A 21,997-nucleotide genomic window follows, 5' to 3' on the forward strand; every position below is an offset into this window, starting at 1 on the left:
GCAGGACGATTTGACAATAATAGCCAAGTCTTGCCCCTGTGGGCACTTTATTCCTCTGGGAAAGTCTCCAGAGATAATTTTCTTTCTTTCTCCCTTTCTCCCTTTCTTTCTTTCCTTCTTTCTTTCTTTCTTTCTTTCTTTCTTTCTTTCTTTCTTTCTTTCTTTCTTCCTTTCTTTCTTTCTTTCTTTTTGTGTGTGAGAATTTCTAGATCAAAGTATACCTGGCCAAGACCAGGTTGATCAATCCACAAGAATAATTTTCTTTTGCAAGAAGGTTTTCAAAGCCAGTTTAAAATCAGTGTCGTGACTGGAAACCCTGAGTCCTAATGCCCTCCTTGGCTCCCACCTGCCCTCACCCTGGGTTAGGTCCTAAGAATACAGAGGGCCTTCCTAAGAAATGTTTTCTTATTCCAAGTACATCTTGGTTATTGAAATAATAACAGTCAAACCATACTTAAAAAGGGGGAAAAAAAGAAAAGAAAAAGAAATTGAACTTAGTTTTTCCAATTCAAGTTGTAAAGGGGAAATATTCTGATTGGGGGGGGAATATACTGATTTAGGAGGGAAATCCATGCCATTCCCCAGCTTGGTTTGTCTCTGAATCTCTGTTTTCAGGCTCTACTCAGAGCACACCAGGGAGTGGTGAGGATCCACTGCAGGCACCCACATTCCTGGCTGATGGGGTGGTTGTTTGGGAAGCCCAGGTTTGTTTCCTGCACTCTGCAGAGTGGGAAGAGAAGGTGAGTCCATTCGATGAGGGGAGCCCCATGACTTTGAACAAAGGCAAGAGATATTTCCTGAAGAGCTTTTGACCACAGTCCATATCTTCCCTAGACCTCTCCCCTCTCAGCCTGCCTTGCGTCTGCCCAAAGCTCAACAAATACCAGTTTCCAGATGGATACTACTGTGCATTCTCTAGTCCATTAAGAAAAAAAGAAAAAGAAAAGAAAGAATACCATGGGGAAGATTTAGTTTAAGATCTGCAAATGGCCAGCTGGGGTCAGGTGATCAGGGTGGGGTCCCCTGCTGGGGTGCTATTGTACTTAATTTGCAATGCTGTGAATTATCTGAGGACCTCAGGACTGTGCAATTTCTTCCTGTCCACATGTCCCTTCTGCTTATCTGTAGGCTTCTGGGTATCATATATCCCTGAACCCTCATCCTTTTCCATAGATCCACTTCCTAAGGTGTGGGGTCACTCCCCTCCCTGTGTGATGCCTTCACAACAGCACCCCTGAGCAGGAAGGAGAGCCGAGGTGGCTTGCTTTCCCACCATGCTGCAGATGAAGAAACCAAGCCATCAAGAAGTGAATCCCACTGAGGTGCCTGAATGAGGTGTTTTCTGATCTTTCTGGGTCTAAGTAGAGTGCCTAGGAGGTATTCAGCTAGAACAAGTCTCCAAGCCAACTCTAGCCTGAGGATACCAGGGCTACCTTGTGATGGATGGGAAGAGTCTTTTTAATGGCCAAATGCTGGTCTGTATCCACTATGACAGATGGCCAAAGGTTGCTCAGGGACTGATGCTCACCAGGTTACCAGCAGGCACTGTACCAAAGGGAAATAATAAATATCCTTGTAATCCTTGGTTTGAGGATGACTTTTTAAGAGCAACTGTCATCCCCAGAGGCAGAAGCATAGATTACTGACTGACTTCATTTTGAGGTGAGGTCTTGAGATTCCTGGAAGGGATCAGCAAGGACAGCCTGCATATTATTCAGCATGGGACAGGGCCGCCTGGGGCAGGTTGTCCGTAGGTCCTGCCTGCTCCTGACCCTATGGTCTATTCTTAGCCCTTGACACAGGTGTTGGCCTGGGGAAGGGGGCATCTCCTGGGGCGGTCTGTCTGCTGCCCTCAGGAGCTATCATTAATAGCACTCCCTACTGTGGGTTCCAGAACACTCCAGCCGTGTCCTGCCAGCCACTGCAAGGAAAGGCACAGAGAATAAGGAGAAGCAGATGGTGCCTGGGGGAGCTGAGTAAGGCAGACAAAACCAGGTGGGCAGAGGAGAAAACTGTGGCTGGGTCAAGTCAGGATCTTTCGATATTTGGACTATAGCACACGATGCAGTCTTTGGAGTGAGAAGTGAACACTTTAGAGCTGCTAAGACCGGTGAGGACAAGGCATGTGTAGTTGCTGCAAGAATTTCTAGTAAGCGCCTTTGTTTTCTCCTCTGGAGGGCTTAGAGAAGCAAAACTCTGAGAAAGCCTTTTTACATTGTTACATATTGTGAAGTGAGGGCAGGCACATGCTGATTTAGGGTACTGATTTAGGGACATCACCTCACAGGCTTAGGGGTCTAGAACCTGCAGTTGGCTTACCTCTGTCATTACCATGTTCCTGAGGCTGAGCTGTGGATAAGGGCTATGAGCTGCTTCTGTGATGGGGCCAGTTTGGAAAGGGGGGGACAAAGACACACACACTCCTGGAGGAAGCTCCTTTCATGCTGACCTGGACTCTGAGGAGAGGAGCAGCAGCTCCCCAGTAATCACATCCTCCCGCAGGCTCTGCTCTGCCTCATGAAGACTAGTGCCTTGCAGGACCCAGCAACCAAACTGGTTCCTATCGGCTGGCCAGCACCTGATGGAGTTGGCCCCTCAGGGTCCACTCCATCACCCTCAGATCTCCCTGGTGGGTCTCCTGACCACCCTGGGAGTTTCACTTGGACCTAGGGATAGTAATAGTGAACTTTCTTTCCTTTACCCTCTAAATGTATACCCTTTGTCTTCAGCCAAATCTAGTGGCATGATTTTAATGTTTGCCACTCTCTGGGCGAATGAATGCTAAATGGCCATCCCCAGCCCTACAGCCAGAACAGGAGGGTGTGGGAGCCATGGTTACGTGCCAGTTTCATTTTCCATTACACTAGGGGCCTGAGGTAAAGGGGACAGAAAGTTTTGTTCAGGTCTAGAAGCATTACGGCTTGGGGCTCTTTAGAGCCTGGGTGACAAGGCACAGAGTAGACAGGGAGAGGAAAAGGTGGCTCTCTCAGGCATGGAAGGACTGAGAGGCGAGTTCAGATGGTGACGGAGTGGCTCTGGGACCCCTCTCGTGTGCTCCGAAACCAGCCTCTGCGTGGTGGAGCGGTAAGGCTAGGGGGAGAATAGAGAAAATGATAGAATTTGATGATGTTTAAAATTCACACTTTTTTTTTCTGAGAATCAGGTTTGTATTAGATTAGGGTCTAAAGCCTGTGACATGAGAGAGCACATGGCTCGGAGAGTTACCCTTGCAGCCAGGCTGGACTTGACATTTTTAGCCATCATGGAACTCAAGGGGCCACAGCTGTTGACAGGTCACAGATACCACAGAATAAAGAGGGGTTCTGTACCTAAGGAGTGGATTTGGGGTCCCCAGGTCAAAGAGAAATATGACTTTCTTCGTTAAGACAGTTGAGAAAGATGGAGCTGGCCATTTTCAGGCCCTCTAACTATGTGGGTGATGAATTCCCTGTGACCTCTCTGGTTCCAAACTAGTTGGGAAAAGTCTGACCCTGAAGAGCAAACAGACACTTGTGAACACAGATCATATTTAAGATAACAGAAACTCTGGGGCGAGCAGGGGCTGACTTTAAAGATTCAGACCCTCCATCACGGCCCTAAGAACTGTGAAGATTCCCAAGGCAAATTCACCCAAGCAAGGGAGACGGAGATTACAGAAATGACAATAACAAAACCATTTCATTGTGGTGATAGGACCCTATTTCTTAGAACAGAAGATAGAGCCACACTTCTGTGTGCTTAGAGGAATGGAATGTTGGGGAGGGGGTGCGGGAGTGATTGCAGGCATATTCAGAAGGAGATGCAGTGCAGAGAGAAAGAAGTAGCGGTTACTTTACAGCTCCTGGTCCTAGCAAGCTCCTCTCCCACCACAGCTGAGTTGAGCATTTCTAATCATGGGTCCTGGGAAAGATATAGGTTCAGAGATTTCCTTTTTTAAAGCACTTGATTAAATAAAAAAAAAAGCACTTGAGTTTTAGGTTATGTTTAGTGGGAGGCAATTGGAGCAGAATTAGATCTTGTTGGCTCATAAAAGGAAAGGGTGCAGGGACCCAGGAAAATTAAAAGCAGATTGCTGGGGGGGGGGGGGGGGGAATAAGGCCACCTTGTGTCCTTGGAGCAGTGGCCCTGCTGTAAAATATCCTTAGGAATCTGGGTTTTCAGGACCCAAGTCATCGGAGAGGAAGACAGAGGATGTGTGCAGAGTCATCTGGGGTCAGCCAGCTGCCAGCAGTCTGAAGGAGAGAGACACTGGGCAAGAGCACAGGGGAGCTAATGCCCCAGCCAGTGGAGACTGGAAAGACAGCACACTGGGGACAGAGACAGCACACAGAGGATGCTGGCACACTCCCTTCATCCTCCAGTTCATGGCTCACGTTTCTCCCTTTTTCTGTCTCTCAGGCCTTTTCTGCTGCAGCCCACACACGAATGCTCTTATTACTGGGAAATGTAGAACGTGATGAGAGGGTTGGGGATGCCACTGAAGAGGGACGAGAGCCCAGGCCCACCAAGGCTCAAGTAAGAATCTAGACAGAGCCCAAGGCCATCTCCTCCTTCGCTCCCCCATAGCTAGGGCCTCCCTGAGCTGGAGGCCATCCTCCCGACTTTGAGGGCTCCTGGCCAACATTTGCAGTTTCTTTTAGAGTTTCACGTAAGCATAAACATGCCTGTGCGCACACGCACACACATGTGCGCTGAAGATGGAGTAGCAAAATCGAAGTGGCAAATCAAAGCCTATAGCAGGGTTGAAACACCAAAGAAATCAAAGGGAAATAATCAAGCCAAAGTGGTAACGTTCCTGAAGGGACATGTGAACACTAGATGGCTTCAAGGGAGCTTTCTAGTGACACACAGAGCCTCAGACCTGGGACCCCAGCTAGCCAAAGGACATGTTCCCCCACCCTCCAAATGGTTTCACCTTCCCTGGCCTAAGCAGAGTACAGGACTGAGCTTGGAAGCCAAGCCTTGGCAGGGAACAGAGTGACAGGAAATGGAAGGAGTTGGCTTTTGTCTGCTGTTGACCTGCCCCAGAGCTCAGAGTGACCTGGGGAGAGGACACCCCGTTGGCCTTTACCACAGCCCAAGTGTGCTCTGTTCTGTCCTGCTTCCTAATATGGGGGCCAGGGAGGACCCTCAGGGACCCCATGTTAGGAAGGCCCTGCAAATGAGATTAAGGTCAGAACAAAGGAGGGAGCATTTGGTCTTACAACTGATGTATATATGTTTTTTAAAGATTCAGATAAGTCATGAATGGGGTGAAAGGAAGTCTCTTTGAATAATATTTTTCTTTAAAAAAGCCTCAGAAACATAAAATCTTTTTTCCCTCAGTTTTGAACTTCTCTTAAGAATAGTTCAATTTGAGGTCTTGCACCCTAAACAATTATATCTGGAATTTTTAAAAAAATCACAACTACACACAACAAAGGCTAACATTATTTACTTAAAAATATTGTGTGTACATATATATCTATATATATATATATATATTTATATCTTTTGTGGAGATATTTTTCTTTTTTGTGATTTTTTTTCTTTTCCTTTTTTTTTGTGCCCAAGTAGAGATACAATGTTGGTATGAAAATGATACCTTTGAACATAAATACTCCTTAAAGGAACAATAACTTCAAAAAATAAAAACTTTACAAATGGTCAAGCATACTGTGATACCTCCAGAAATTCACCTTGGTATAATGAGAAAATAAACAGTTGAATCAAATCCTCACCCAAGCCACATGGCCTACCTGCTGCTTGCTGAAAGGGCCTCATTCTCCAGGGAATGCCACCACACTGACATCACGGTCCCCCCTCCCAAAACACTTCCCATCCACCCCTTGCATTTTCCCCTCCCCCAGCCATTACAGCATCTGCCTCATATCAGTTTTATGTATTTCTGGCAAGACCTTGCAGCAGGGGTATACACACATACACGCACGCACGCATGCACACACACACACGTGTGTGCACACTATGGACACACACATACGCATACATACAGAGCACACATGATATTACTCAGTCAACCCAGATGCACCAAGTGAGCTGAATGATTTTTCAGCCAACCACAATGACAGAAGCACCAAACAGTCTTTGAAATGGGTCAGTTATTACAATTTGACTTTTTATGTTAGATAGGTATTCTAGATTTCCTCTTTGTGTTATTTTTTTTTTTTTGTAAAATAAAAGCACACATGAAAAATGAAGAATTCTTTCCAGATCAATTTAAGGCTTCCTACCAAATGGAAACAGAGGAGCCTTCCACGTGTGACACATGCCCCTGTTCTCAGCCTTAAAATGATGGAAGAGATGGCTGTTGCCAGTCACGGACTAAGCACTGTGCCTTTAAATTGATGTCGTTCTTTTTGCTACTATGCTGAGTTTTATTATTACTGAATCTCTTTGATGGCATATATGGAAATCTCCTTGGATTTGCTTTTGTTGGCCAGATTGTTAGGGTATCTTGTTGTTTTGTTCTGTTTTGTTTTACATGGGGGAAAACAATATGACTCTTGCTAGGTGAATGCTAAAATGGCACGTGGCTAGCCTTCAAGTAGCTTTTGTGGCCAGTGGAGATCCAAACAGCCCTTGAGCTCCTAGAAGGCTCTGTGAAGTAGGGGAGGGACAGGAGAAACAGAATAGATAGAGGGGGTTCTATGCCTTTGATAGATTTGTTTCTTCAATACTAATCATCAGATAGGAAGAACGATTGCTTTATATTATATCTGTTGGTAGGTTTTTGTTTCATTTGCTTGTTTAATTTTCCCTCTCCTGGTGCAAACATCACCAGGAGAGAGTTTTGCTTGAGAAAATGTGACAGTACTTAATGAAACTCAGCACCTAAGGGCATAAGGCAGTTGAAGGTTTTTTGTTTGTTTGTTTGTTTGTGTATTTGTTTTGTTTTGTTTCATTTTGTTTTGTTTTATTCTTTCAATCAGCACCAATCCCGGTAAATGATCTACACTTGGTATAAGGTATAAAACTTTTTTTTTTTTTTTCTTTTGGAGAGGAGATAGCTCCTCCTTCTCCATCCTATGAACCATAGTGTGGGATTTTATTTTATTTTCAATACTGTTTCTTATGTGTAAAAAACAAAAGGAAGGTTTTCTTTTTGTTTTTACTTACAAAACATAGAGAATATCTTTGTATACATACAGCGACTGGAAAGAAAGCTTATCTGAAGGGGACGTGACTTATTGATTTTTTTTTTTTTGTAGCGTTGGTGTTGGTGTTGGTGTTGGTGGAAGAGGTGGTGGTGGTGGTGGTGGTGGTGGTGGCGGTGGTTCTGTGTACTGGGGGAAAGGAGGGTTATATTTCTTGCAAGCGGTGTTGACCACAACCAATCTGAAGGTTCCCTTCTCAATTTGGGTCAGGATGCCCTAGAGTGAAGACTCATACTGGAGCAACTCATACAGGAGCGGCCCGTCTCGGTAGCGAATGCCCACTGCCGTGGGGGTGACGTACTGCAGGACGTTAATAGTCCTCCTCAGCCTCCTGTCTACAAAGTGAGCATCCCAGGCCGGGTACCGCTTTCTTGGCATGTCAATCTTAATCAGGGGCCCCTCTGGGTGATAAGGACGCCCCGAAGGGGTGGAGGGCCCCATGGGTCTCACTTGGAATACGGGCAAGCAAGTGTCGGCCGTGAGATCCTCCTGTTGTTCCGTCACGGCTCTGGTGGGCGTAACCTGGGTCCCCCGGTACCCAGGGGTCTGAGGTGCCATGGGCTCAACATCGGGGGGCAAAGGGATGCCCCAGAGCAGCTCGGCACAACAGGAGCTGGCAAAGACCTTAGCCCGCGGCCCCATGGGATGCAGCACGCCGTAGTATAAGAGCATCAGCGCGATCCCAGCCACAAAGCTAACGAAGACACAGCACAGTGCTGGCACCGCATAGGAGTCAGTGCTCTCGGGGTTTCTGTAAAAATACCAAAGGAACGTCAAGGCAGCATTCTCAGTCAGGACTATCGTATAGTAGGCAAACATTCGATATCGAGTCCGCCCTTCCTTGACGTTAAACCAGCAGAAAATGTACACGATCCCTACCACCATGTTGAAGAGGATCTCCTCCCACTTGGACATGCAGAAGTCCGTCCCGCCATGGATGATCCAGAAGGCCATGGCGCACCAGTGCACCACCACGAAGATCCCGAAGTACAGCTGGAAGATGGAAGCAAAGAGGGCAAAAGAGATAACTCGGGATGAGATGGTGAAGAGGCGCCAGAAGAGGTGGATGAGGGCCCCTCTGTAGCTCATGCTCTTCTTGTCGTCCCTGGAATCCCGCAGCAGCTTGTGATAGGAGGCTAGCACCCAAGCCAGGGACATCAGGGAAGTCACAGAGGAGACACCTGCCGGAAAGACACAAACCCACACAGTCAAAACCTTGGTCATCAACTGCGGGCCGCAGAGAGAGGCTGCCAGGCCGAGGAGACGCCCACACACTCGGATAATCTAGAGGAGGAGGGAGAGAGAAACACAGAATCAGGCTGCGGTCTGGAGTGCTGGCTGCCGCTCCCTACGCCGACGTCTTTGGGTTTCTGAGGTCCGTTTCCACAGCCCCGTGGGCAGGTTCAGGAGCTCCGAGGCTCAGGCATGAAGAGGAGATGCTTTTCTTTTTCTTTTTTTTTTGTCTGAGGTTGAGAAATAGGGTGATGTTTGTGGTATGCAGACTGTCATGGGCCCTACCTTAGGGGGTCCCTGTTGCATGTGGATGTTTGGCCATCATTGGGGTCCCTGTCCCCAGTATCCACAGGAACCTACATAAGGGATCAACCGGTTGTGCAGACCCATGGTGAACCCCCTGACCCAAGCTCCTCCCTCAATCATTCTCCACTGTGAAGGTGCTGGACTGAGCGGCTCATGAAGGGCCTCAAGAGACTCCTAGTAGGAATCCTTCCACTTGGCTGTCCCTGTGTCTGCCACCTGAGGCCAGCTGGACTTGTCCTTCCTCTTCAGCCGGCCACCTCTGTCATGGCTTCTGCACTCTCTTGGCCTCCGCAACCCTCTCAGTGTTTTCTACAGCAACCCTTGCCAAGGCCTGTTTTGCTTACAAGGCTGTCTTTCCCGTCTCCTTCCCAGGGTAGCAAGAGGGTAACCCCTGCTTTGTGTGTGGGGGGGATGTCTCTCTTCCCCTTGGTTGGTTCGGTGAAGTTTTCAAGGCCCCTGGGTTTCAATCCCTGCCTGTTCTCTGACAAAGAGCCTGAATGGGTCAGGTTCCCCGTGAAACTTGCATTGCTACAGAGGAATGTTCTCTCTGACTTTGTCTGCTTGGTATTTGTAAGTCAAATGAGGTACCAGTAATAACTACAGGATGCTCTCTAATCCACCCATGAGCCAGTATCCTTCAGCCATTGTCCAGCAACCTTCTCTCAAGAAGGGTTCTCATGAACTCACGTGTGGTTCCACTCAGGGCACCTAGTACACTTTTTGTTGGTCCTTCTACCTAAAACCCCAATGGAGAGCCCTGACTCTCATCCCCCTGACTGTCTCCTTCCAAATCATTTACCTGTTCACGAACATGACTCTCTGATAGCACTTTCCCAGACTAACAGCAACATGACTCATTCGTCATTTTTTCTCTAAAGCATAAAGGTTAGATCCTGGAGAATCATACTTCCTGGAGACTCCACCTGGGTCCCTGCCCATCTCTGCACAATGATTCCAACTTCAAGGAGGGATTGACAGCCCCTGCATTCATGCTCCCTTGTCCCTCACAAGGCTCCCTCCTTTGCTCATCTCTAGTGGATGCTCAGGATACTAGCCTGCAATACAGAATGTGCGATAGCAAACCCAGCATGTTGGCACACACATAGAAACATCTGGATGCTCAACTGCCACCACAAGCATGTGTTCCTTCTGTCATAATAACAGAAACTCAAAACAAACAGGAGAGATGACACATGAGCCCATCTCCTCCATGGAAACCACTGGGGAAAACATTCTGTGAGCAGTCACAGTGATTTCTCGCCCACTTCTCTAGAGAGTCCAGAACATGGTAACTTATATGTCTCACCTTGCTTGTCATATATATAGGGCATCAAGCCTGTAGCCCAGAGGCCATATGCAGTTTGTGGACAAAGCATTTAGAGCTGTGTTCCTGATTCAAGGCTGGGGTAAAGGAAGAAGAGGGTCCATACATGGGTCCCAGGATTTGGGTGTGGGTTTCTGGAAGGCAGAAAGCATGCAGCCACATCTTAGTAGCCTGTTCCAGGCTTATGTCCAAAACTGGGACACTATGAAGAGCTTCCTTTAAACACCCTTGTGACTTCACTGCAGCTGGACTAAACTAACTTCCTTCCTTCCTCCCTCCCTCCCTTCCTCCCTCTGTTCCTTCCTTCCTTGCTTCCTTGTGACTTGGCCGCTTTATGGAGCTCAGGATGTCTGGCCTGGAATTCTCAAGTCTCTTGACAAAATCTCCAGAGTTATGGCTACTGAGCTCTTTTCTTTTTTTCTTTTACATGTGTGTGTGTGTGTGTGTGTGTGTGTGTGTGTCCCCACATGCATGCACATGAGTGTGTGTATGTAGAAGACAGGGGTTGATGTTGGGTGTCTTCCTCAATCATGTTCTATTATTTATTTTATTATTTGAGAGAAGGAGAGAGAGAATGAGAGAATGGGCATGCCACGGCCTCTAGCCACTGCAAACAAACACCAGATGTATATGCTCCCTTGTGCATCTGGCTTAGATGGGTACTGGGGATTGAACCTGGGTTCTTAGGCTTCACAGGCAAGGGCCTTACTCACTAAGCCATCTCTCCATCCCATTTTATTTGTTTGTTTGTTTGTTTGAGGCAAGATGTCTCATTGAGCCTAGAGCTCACCAAGTCAGCTGGACAAGCTGGTCAGCAAGCCTTGGGGACCCTCCTGTCTCACCCATGCAGTGCTGGAAGTACAGGTGCATGGCACCATGCCCTACTTTTACGTGGTCCTGGGATTCAAGCTCCAGTCCCCATGCTCATGCAGCAAGCACTCTACCCATCTCCCCAGCCCTTAAACTCACTTCTTGATGTTAATATTTATGCACCTGACAGGAATGGTCAAGCCTTGGCTACCAAAGAGGAGTTTTATGGACACTGAATAAGAGCAAGGCTGACTGGGGGCTCCTTCTAGTAAAACAAACCCATTACTGTCCCTATTCTTTTTCACATGTGTGCTGAGCAAAGCAGAAGAAGGAGGAAGAGGAAGAGGAGAAGAGAAGGAGAAAATGACAGGTCAGCTTTGGTTGGCGCATGGCCTCATTTGGGCTAATTCTGAGCAGCATGCTTTTGAATAGACTTGGGGTTCCCAAACAGAAAGCCTTTGGTCTCCATTTTCCCTTCCAGTTCTGTGTGTTGACCTTAGCCCCATTTGCATCAGGAACTCAAATGTGCATCTGTCACTAGTAGGGGAGCCAAGTCCCATTCTCCTTTATCTTACCATCTCCCGAGATACCTACGCCTCCTCCAGATCTACCAGTGTGGCTCCTGGCTCTGTTCCTGTCTCACCCTCATCACTCTACGGTGGCCATCTCCGATGGGCCAGGCAGACCAGATAGGGCCTTGCTTCTTGGTTGGAGCTTCTGTTTTGTTTTTGTTTGTTTGTTTCCTGCAGAGTATGATACAAATGTTTACCCAACCTTATAAAACATCAATGCCTGATGATGAGGAAGGCTAGAGAGAAATGTCACATGGGAGATGGGGGTGCAGAGGTTTGGGTAGTGTCGACCAGTGATGCTGCATCTACTCCTGACCTGGTAAAGTTAGGAATCACCACTCAGCTTGTAAAAGGAGAGCTGCCCCCCACAAATACACACACACACACACACACACACACACACACACACACACACTCCCCCCATAGCCTGCTTATTTCATAGAAAGCAGAGCCACAGGGATTCCAAGACCACCCTGAGGACCAGTGACCATCCACACAAGGCCTGAGGGCCACATTATTTTGCAACATGGTGCTGCTTGCCCATTCTGTCTCTTTTCCATCCTGTCCCTCTGCCAGCTGGGTTTTCCAGAATCCCTGAGATCATTTGTGATGAACATTTTTGGTCTGCTCCAATGACAGCCTGTTCAAGCTCCTGGCTATTGGCTCTTCAAGGGCTAGAACACCAGGCTGTGTTCTTGGCATTATAAAAAAAAAATGCCTCCAAGTCAAACAGCATGTATGCATCTACAGCCCGAAGATGGCAGGCACAGGTGGGGAGTGTGATGCTCATCTAGGGCAGGGAATCATGTAGAAAGAAGGGTGGCCTGGGGTGCCCAAACCCTCACTCCCACCATGTTCTGGATTCACCACATCGCCTACAAACTTCCTCTCCTGGTCAGGCATGGTGGCGCATGCCTTTAGACCCATCGCTTGGGAGGCAGAGGCAGGAGGACTGCTGTGAGTTCAAGGCCTCCTTGAGACTACGTAGTGAATTACAGGTCATCCTGGGCTCAATCAAGACCCTACCTCAGGATCACTGAGAGTTCGAGGCCACCCTGAGACTACATAGTGAATTCCAGGTCAGCCTGAGCCAGAGTGAGACTCTACCTTGAAAAATAAAAAATAAAAAAAAAAAACCCTACCTCGAAAAACCAAGACCAAACCAAACCAAAAAACTTGCTCTCCTAGTCAAGCCAAGTATATCTTTTTGGTGCTGTTGAAGGGTTTAGTCTTGAAAGGAGTCCCTGAGAGGAGATGAGAAACTAGGAACTGGGTTCCTTACTGGATGCTCACCAGAGAGTCACTTTTGCCCTTCAGGCAATCAAAAGCCAATGGTACAGGCAGGCAAGAGAAAGATCTGTTTTTGGACTGGGGAGACGGCTCAGCCATTAAAAGCACTTGTTTACAAGCCTGCTGACTCGAGTTTAGTCCTTCCCAGCACCCACTGGAGGCCAGAGGCAAAATGGCACATGGATCTGTGATTCCAATGAGCCAACTCTGGAAGGCCCTCCACCAGGCCAGCTAGTTTAGTGTGCACAGTAGCAACGCATCAACCAGAGATACCCTGTCTCAAAGAAAGAGGAAGAGAAGGATGGATCCCTTGAGGTTATCCTCTGACCTCTACATACAAGCTATAGCTTGTGCATGCCCCTTCTCCCCCTCCCCCAGGAACAAATAAAAAGCCCCACAGGACTTGTCTGGACCCAGCAACATCAGGCATGCTGCTATGATTGGTTGATGGACCAAATGTCCACCATTCAGCCACTTCGGCATCTCTTCCTTGGGCAAGGCCTACGGCCATACCAACCCACAGGGCTGTGCAACTCTTCAGTGGGGAGCCACCAGTGGAGGGTACATTGTGCTGCCAGCCAGTTTGGGGAACATAACAGGAGCCGAGATGACAACCCAGGACAGAAGATAGCTCCATCTGTGCTCTAAAACCTCCCTGAAAACACCCACCTATCCCAAAACACACAGGACTGACCCACCAAGTACCCCCACTTATGATCTTATTAGGAACCCCCTGGGGAAGACATACTGGCCAGGGTCTGAACTGAGTCAGCCCCCATTCCCTGCTAGATCCCTAGGTTGAAGCCCAAACTTCTAGTACCTAGGAATGTGGAGATTAGTGTGTGTGGTTGTTTTTACGACAGGATTTTACCATATCGCTCAAGCTGGCCTTAAACTCACTGCCTCTCCAGTGCTAGGATTACAGACAAGCTACATCATATCTCACTCAAGCAACATGGTATCTTTAAAGAATGAGGTCATATGGGTGTCCCTGATCCAATAATGACTAGTGTCCTCACAAGAAGAGAAGATGAGGCTATGGAAAGGCACCAGGGCAAATACATGCTCAGAGGAGAAAGTGCGTAACAGGGCAGATGGCATCTGTAAGCTGGAGAAATGCCATTCCATAGTGTAGTGGTTTATGCTGATTGTCAACTTGACAGGACCTAGAATCACATGTGACTAGATTGGCCTGTGGGCATGCCTGGGAGGGACCATCTTGATTGGGTTAGTTGAAGTGGGAAGGCCCACCATGACTGGTACAGCCATTCCATGGGCTGGGATAGTGGATTATATACAAAGGAGAGAGATTTCACCACTCTCTGCTTCTTCACTGTGTGCGGAAGGTGACCAGTGCCTCAAGCTCCTGCTGCAAGGCCTCCCCTGAGCCCTGATGGGCTGTAACCTGGAACTGTGCGCTCAAATAAACCCTGTATCCCTTGAACTTTCTTGTCAGGTACGTATCCTGTCCTAGCAACAAGAAGTTGATTAATACACATGGACGCCAAAGGCAGGAGAAATAAGTTCCTGCCATTGAAGCCACTAGCCTGTGTGCTCTGTAATGGCAGTCTTGGTAAATGAAGGGAGGTCTCTTTTCATTTGTTTTAAAAAAAATAGTAATATTGGGCTGGAGAGATGGCTTAGCGGTTAAGCGCTTGCCTGTGAAGCCTAAGGACCCCGGTTCGAGGCTTGGTTCCCCAGGTCCCACGTTAGCCAGATGCACAAGGGGGCGCACGCGTCTGGAGTTCGTTTGCAGAGGCTGGAGGCCCTGGCGCGCCCATTCTCTCTCTCTCCCTCTATCTGTCTTTCTCTCTGTGTCTGTTGCTCTCAAATAAATAAATAAAAATTAAAAAAAAATAGTAATATTAACAAAAAATTTTCTCAAGAGACAGAAGCAGGATTTAGTCTTGAAAGTGGCTCCTGTGCCAACAGCCCCCAAAAGGCTGAATTTTGAATAAGGCTGGGCGAGGGGAGGAAAAGAAGGAAAGGATTTAAATCAGGAATGGAAGGACGGGGAGTCTCTCTGGGAACCTGTGTGAGAACCTTGATCACTGAGTCAAAACCCACTTGAATTCCTCTCAGCTTTCCTCAGGAGAGTACTCCCTTGCTATAAAGAAAGAAGTGACAGACAAAATCAGCTCTGGCCACTGTCTCCCGTTAGGCGATTAATCCTCTGAGGCTCCAGGGTGCTCCAATACCTGCAGGAAGTTCAGGCTATTCCCTCTGCACTGGCTCCCAGAAGGTTCCTTCTGTGCTTCAGGTCAACCTAAAAGTCAGTGTGTTCCCAAACAAGGCACAAGCCCATAGGAGGGTTGGGAGGCCCAGGAAAACTGAAGAACCAGTATAGGAACATTTGTGATTTTCTTCTACTTAGTCATTCCGTGTCCTCCAAAGACCAGGCTGGAAATTGTTAAATGTTTCATCTTCAGCTGTGACAAGTTCTAGGCAAGTAACCTTCATGGCCTACTTACTGTTCTGGTGCAGATCACGATGTGGACTAGCAAATGCTGTTGCAAGCCCAGCCAAATAGGCTGGGAGATGGCTTTGTTGGAGAGCCCCAGGGGCAACTGTGCAGAGAAATACCCATAGAGAAAGTCTTCAAACCCTGATGTCAGGACCTTAGGTTCCACGTGTGTCATGACCACACCTACGGCCCAGCCACTGACACAAGAGGTACAGTTACCAGGGAAGGTCCAACTTGGTGGTCTCCGTGCCATATTCAAAGGGCACTGCCTGCCAGTTGAACTTTTTGACAGTTGGGTAACAAAGCAAAACAACACAAAAAAAGTGAATGTGGACATCTAGTGATCTGGGAGCATGGGGGGAACAGGGTATCTGGGGAAAGGATGGAGCTCAAATCCAGATGAGCCAAGAGAAGTGGGAAGAGGCAGGAGGTGGAGGTGGACGGAAGCAACAGGGTGCCCGGCCATCACAGGAGGCTGAGATCTTACAGGCACAGCACAAGGCTGCACCTGAAATGGGCCAACTGGTTAGCGAATGGGAGCCAGACAAGTCTCCGGAAAGGGGGCCCAAGGAGGAAAGAGAACTCCTCACAGGAGGAACACAACATACAGTGGAAGGGATGCTCTGACGGGCTCTGTCAGCTGCTCAGGGAGGTAGGCGCTTTCAGGAACACGCTCTTCTATTACCACTCCTTTAAAGTGTTCTTTCCCTCATGTCAACTAGAACTCTCCAGGAAAAACAGCATACTCCGAGGCTTTCCTGGCAGCCATCTTTATGATGCAAACTGAGCATGCCCAACTTTTGGACATGTACTCCATGCACCTAGCTAAGCATGCCCAAAAAAAAAAAAGTGCCTGCCATCCTTCCTTAAACCGAGCATGCTCAGAAACATGCTCCTTAACTGAGCATGCTCAAGAATATGCCAGTTCTAAAATAAGAATAGGCTCCCCAAATAAAATCCTTGTGCTTCCTCTGTTTTGAAGAGGGAATTGCTTAGGAAATAACTCATGCTGACCTGAAATTCACTATGGAGTCTCAGGGTGGCCTCGAACTCACGGTGATCTTCCTACCTCTGCCTCCCAAGTGCTGGGATTAAAGGCGTGCGCCACCACGCCCGGCTCCTGTGCTCTCTTTAACTGCGGCAGCTAATATGTCTTTACCTTTTCCTTCCTGGTCACATTTGTTTTGGGCTTTGCACTCCTCAAGTTGGGAGCCCGTTGTTTGCATATACAGGAGCACTGAAGGATGGCCGGCTAGGCCCTCTGAGGGGGAGGGAGGGGCCAACTGTAGGGCTTTGCTTTGTCCCCAGCTGCCCCCTCCACGGCTGCCACACAGTGTATAGTCTCTCCACACAGAAGCACAGTGTTGGAAAAGCACTTAACAAGGGGCGGGGGAAGGGGCTCCAAGGGCAGAACAGGGTGGCTGAAAGAGGCCCTGCGGGGACTTCCAGCCTCCAGCTTCTTAGAGGTACATGATGGGGTCACTCTCGCTCCCAGAAGTCGAATCCCTAGACCTCACCCTCTCCTGCCACTGTTTCTCCTCTCTCTTCACTCCAAGGTTCCCAAAGGCAGGACCACAACCTTCATTTGCTCTTGAATGGCCCTTCCACCCCATCCAGACTCTCTCTGAGATGGTCAACTGTCCCTGACTGCGGCCTCTCCTGACTGTGGCACTAGGTACCGGGATCTTCTCTGACCTCTGTCATGCTCTGCAGTTAGTTTCCCTCACTTCTCTTTCCACCTTCTGTCCACTGGCTCTTGATGGCAGCCTTTTCATTCTGGGCTTGTTGTGCCCATTTTACAGGTGGAGAAAGTGAGGTTGAAATGGGAAGACTCAGATGTGGTCACAGCTGCACTGCACAGCAGTAGCTCCCTGCATACTCATGTAATGTATCTAGTGTTATATCCCTCGAGATTCCCAAAGCCAAGACATCTGCTTTGCTGGCCATTTGTCCCTCTGCACCTTTAGTGACTGTCATTCCCAATGTGCCATCCACCTTTGTTTGAGACAAGGCCTCTCACTGGCCTGGACTAGTGGGCCCCAGGGATCCAAGTACTGGGATTCCAGGCACAGACCACCACACTAGAGGTTAGATCGACCTTCCCTGCTGCGGTATTTTCCTATGACTGTGGAACAAATGGCCATAGAGGTGTTAGCCGAAAACACCCAAGTTTATAATTGCACCGTTCTGTAGGTGAAGGGCTGGGCTCTGCGGCAGGGGCGAGGCTGGCTACCAGATGGACTTGCCAGGAGAGCCGCTTCATTCACTTCTGCATCAGGAGTTGCTCACATATCTCAGCTCGCGGCCCTTTCCTCCATCTTCAAAGCCAGTGATGGCTTTGTGTCTTTCTTTGAGCTTTTATTGCCATATTCCTTTCTGTCCATCTCATCTGCCTCCTCTCAGATCCATCTCAGATCAATAGAACCATCCCACTATATTAAAACCCTTCACCATACTTGCCAAGTCCCTTAGGCACACAGTGTGATACTTACAAGTTTGGGGTTAGGAGGCAGACTCCTTCAGGGACCATCTTCAGCCAGTAACATCTACTGTCACCTACTTAATAGCTACGCCATCGTCCCCAACTGGGGTGATTTTGTTTCCCAGCGGACACTGGGCCATGCCTGGGGTCTCATAGCTCAGGGTACAGATAGCACTGGACTCTGGTGGGAGGCACCCAAGATGTTGCCAATCACTCTGTGAGGAACAGGCCTGTCCCCACGACAGTCAGCTGCCCCCAGATAGGATCATGCTGAGGGTGGGGCCACGTGACAGGGCTTTCCTGTGTCTTCTGTGCTCTGTGAAGGTCAAACAACTGGCAGGCTGCAGCCACGTAGTTAGTTTTCCAGGGAGCTACCCCTGAGATCAATGGATACCCTGAAAGACCCCCAAGGAGTGTGGACACAGGAACTTCAGGGCACGATGAATCGGTGTCTGATAAAGGCTCTGAAACAGAGTGGGAGGTTCCCAAAGCAAGAGCCACTGTCTGACCTTAGACACTGGCCCCCAGTGTTTCCTTAAGATCTCTATGAGGCAGGGGAAGGCAGGAAACAGCAGTGGTGTTCACCTTGACATGAGAGCTCATCTGAGCAGCCCACAGGTACCCCATGGCCACTCTCAGAACACTGAATTTCAGGAAGGGGCCAGCCCTCTCCTCAAAGAGCTTCAAGGTCAAATACAGCAAGAGGAAAACTAGCTGCTGTCTCCACTTCCCCTGACTCTTTCTCTTAAGATGCTGCCAGAGATATCAAAATACCATCTCCACAGCCGGCCGGATAAAGGCAGGCCTTAGAGATTCCAGAACAAATGTCAGCCACTCAGCTGCACAGCCAGGCTCAAGATCACCTGGGTCCTGGTTGGCGGGAGCACACTGTGAGGCAGGCTGTCTGCCTTCCCCGGAGAGCCCAGGAAACCCCTTCTCATCGACCAACGAAACAGGCCTGGTCCATTCTTCTGTGGCTCCCAAAAGTGATGGTATTTGAATAGGGCCCGAGAGGTGCCCTGGAGGGGACATGGGCTCTGCTAGTCGAGATCAGGCTTGGGTCCAGCTGTGTGATCTTGGGCGATGGAACTATTGAGGCTCAGATTCACCATTTGAGAACCAGGGGTAAAATTATAGGCTTTAAATAGGCCATGAATTATGGATGTGAAACATGTAGGCACGTCTTTGCATTTATATGTGTGTATGTGTGTGTGTGTGTGTGTGTGTGTGTGTGTATATATATATATATATATATATATATATATATATATATGCTCTCTATATATACACACACATTTTTATATATAGCAGGCATAAATACATAGCTCAAATACATGTAGAGAATGCTTATATAGAGTGTAAGCATATTCTCTCTCTCTCTCTATATATATATATATAATATATATATCCCATATGTACTTGAAATTATATTCATGTACTTATTTATTTATTGCCTAAAACATGAGCCTCCTCCAGATGGCAGAGACCCCATTATGCTGCCCATTGTGGCACCCTCAGCCAGTACTGGATGGTCTGGACCTGGATGGGTGATCATCTGCTCCTCCATAGCAGGTGACTCCAGGGGAGATGACTCCCAACTTAGGAAGATGAGAACACACCGCAGAGAGGTCACACTGAGCACCACCCTTGTCTGGGAGACTGAGCCTTTGGCACCAAGGGTCCTGGGAGAGACAAGCCTGCCAGAGAGACATTTGGCTCAACCTCAGGCCGGGGGTGGGGGGGAGAATGAGGACAATCACGAGTCAATGTCAGCCATTGCTACTGGGGTGTTTCCTTTGTCCCAGGCCCAGAAGTGTTACCTACTCCTTTCAAGAGACCCCTGAGGGGAGAGGTGGAGGGACCTGCTGTGATGGTATGGTTAAGCAAGGTCTGTGCTCAGCACTCACAAGGCTCTGTCTTTCTTCTAGGTGACAATCTCCAGACCACTAAGTGAATAAACAGGGACAGGAAGCCCTTACCCCCTAGTGCCCCTGGGCTTTCCTTGGCATCTTCACGGTGAGAAAAAAAAAAAACAAAAAAAAAAACCAATCTACTGCTGAGGAGCTAGACGATTCCATAAGGTTATGAATTCATTGAACTGTTAGCCCACAGTCAACGAGAACTACTTCCCCTGTCTTGCAGAGACTTCCCTACTCCTCTTCCTCAGCACCAGAGCCAGCCAGGGTTCAGAGGGGCTCTGGAAGTCCCTGTTACCCTCACGCCCATTGCTGAGGCCCAGATGTGAGTGAGCCACACATTTGCCCAGCACACCACTTAGCAGTTGCTGCAGTGCCCTTAGCTCAAGCCCTCTCTGTGTAGACAAGGGCAGCGATGTACACCAGACCCTTGGCAGGCCCGAATTGCGCAAGCCACAAGGCTTCCAGCCTGTTCCTGGCGACTCTGTGATGCTGGGGACGCAGGCTGAAGGCAATGCCACTCCTCCCCGCCTCCTGCTTTACCTCAGATGTTAGGTGCTTCCTTGACCTCAGCCTTTGCCTCGGCTCTCCCCATTTTCTACACTTTCCCCAGCTCAGCCACCATGCTCCCCCTTTTGGATTTCTTGGCTCCAAGGTGAACCTTGTGATGCCTTCCTGGCCACCGTGCTGAAAAGTGCACGCAGCTCTACTGATCTTGCCGTCTCTCTCCCTGGCTCCAGGATTCTCCTTTGAACCGTGGTGGTTTGAATGTGGAGCGGGCCTCCTAGCCCCGTGGGTCTGTGATTAAGCTTCATGCTCGATCCCCAGCTGGTGGCGTTGGTGACCTGGGACCTGACAGTCCCTTCTTGCTGTTTCCTCCCAGCTGATGTGACACTCTGGCTGCCTGGCTTTGTCATGCTGTACCTGCCATAGTGAAACTTCTCCTTGAAACCGTAAGCTGAAATAAGCCCTTCCTTTTTGCAAGCTGCTCTGGTTGGGGGTTTGGACCCAGCTATGCGAAGCTAACTGTTTATAATGGTTATGACTCACTAATGAGGAAAATAAAAATACTTGCTTTGCCTATCACCTAATACACAAGAAACAGGCTCCATGAAGGAAGGGGGAGGTCAGTCTGGCTTGCTCCTTTGCTGTATCCCTCCCTGGCTCCCACAACCATAGCAGACACACAGCAGGTGACAAAGCACTTCCCAAGGAAGGGAATGAATGACCAGGGCAGTCGCTGCTCAGGCTTCTGAACCCGGGACACCTTCCTCTGGGAAGTCACCTCAGCCACCTGTGCTGGCTCAGGAAGCCCTGGGTCAACATGACTTGTTCCAGCATCATTTTCCAAAGGGCCAATTATCATTTTAACCAAGTTGATGAAGTCAATTTACTTTGTCTTCCTCGTATATTTTTTTCTTTAAGTCCCTTCCTCTTTGCAGCTGTCAGGGACAACCTCAGTTGAAAGGCCTACATAAGGCAGGGAATAAGTGAGACCTCTGTTTAACATCAGTGCACAGTGTGTCTAACATGCGATGGCTTCCTTGTGACTTTAAACAAGAAGGCATTTGGGGCTGGGAACAATGATAACTGAGGTCGCCTGGCCAGGGGATCCCACAGGTGGATGCCATGCATATTCCTAATGGCACAGCCTCAGAAGGAGAGACAGAATGGAGCTGGAGAGAGGCCATGCTGGAATGATGAGAGTGGCCATGCCTGCAGTGGTCGGAGGCCATGACCTGGCTGTGTCTCTCCATTCCAGTGATGGATGAAGATGAAAGATAGTCAGGAGGGACCAACAAAAGTATACATCTTTGGCTTGAGAGATGGCTTAGCGGTTAAGGCGTTTGCCTGCAAAGCCAAAGGATCCCAGTTCGATTCTCCAGGTCCCATGTAAGCCAGATGCACAAGGGGGCGCATGCATCTGGAGTTCGTTTGCAGTGGCTGGAGGCCCTAGTGCACCCATTCTCTCTCTCTCTTTCAAATGAAAAAAAAAAAAAAGTACACATCTTTTCCTTCTGTAACTACCTATGGCCAAGACCTAGAATGCAATGGGTAGCCTGGGAGCCGGGGTCCCACAGCACGTATCCATATCTGCAAGCCCCGCATATCTCCTAACGTCTCCCCACAGATCAGCACACATGAGTCAGTGGGAAGAGCTTCATTCCACTGGGCCTGTAAGTCAGTACTGAGCGCAGATACATCCATGGCTCTGAACACAGTGACTGATCACACAACAAAACTCTGCTCGATCACCTTGGAGAGTGATGTCTCCTGGGAAGAAGCAGGTGTGTCTCCCTGAGAGGGCTTGGTTTGTGGCTTCATGTGGGCCATAGATCACTCTGCCTGGTCTCAAGCTCCCATCTAAGGACTTCCTGTCTAGCCGGCTGGCTCACTGAGAGGGTGGAGGGGCACATGCAGCTCAAGGCTATCTGAGAGCATGTGG

General features: G+C 48.7%; 1 protein-coding gene across 1 annotated transcript in view; it reads right to left on the reverse strand.

The window, feature by feature from the left end:
* Positions 1 to 7,370: 7,370 nt before the first annotated feature.
* Xkr6 (XK related 6) overlaps positions 7,371 to 21,997 on the reverse strand; it is a 258,596-nt gene continuing 243,969 nt past the window's right edge. The window contains exon 3 of the mRNA XM_045131644.1: positions 7,371 to 8,335. Coding sequence (XP_044987579.1) covers positions 7,371 to 8,335 — 965 coding nt within the window. The remainder of the gene's footprint in view (positions 8,336 to 21,997) is intronic.

Source organism: Jaculus jaculus, chromosome 12, assembly GCF_020740685.1.
Source record: "Jaculus jaculus isolate mJacJac1 chromosome 12, mJacJac1.mat.Y.cur, whole genome shotgun sequence".
Lineage (NCBI taxonomy): Eukaryota > Metazoa > Chordata > Mammalia > Rodentia > Dipodidae > Jaculus > Jaculus jaculus.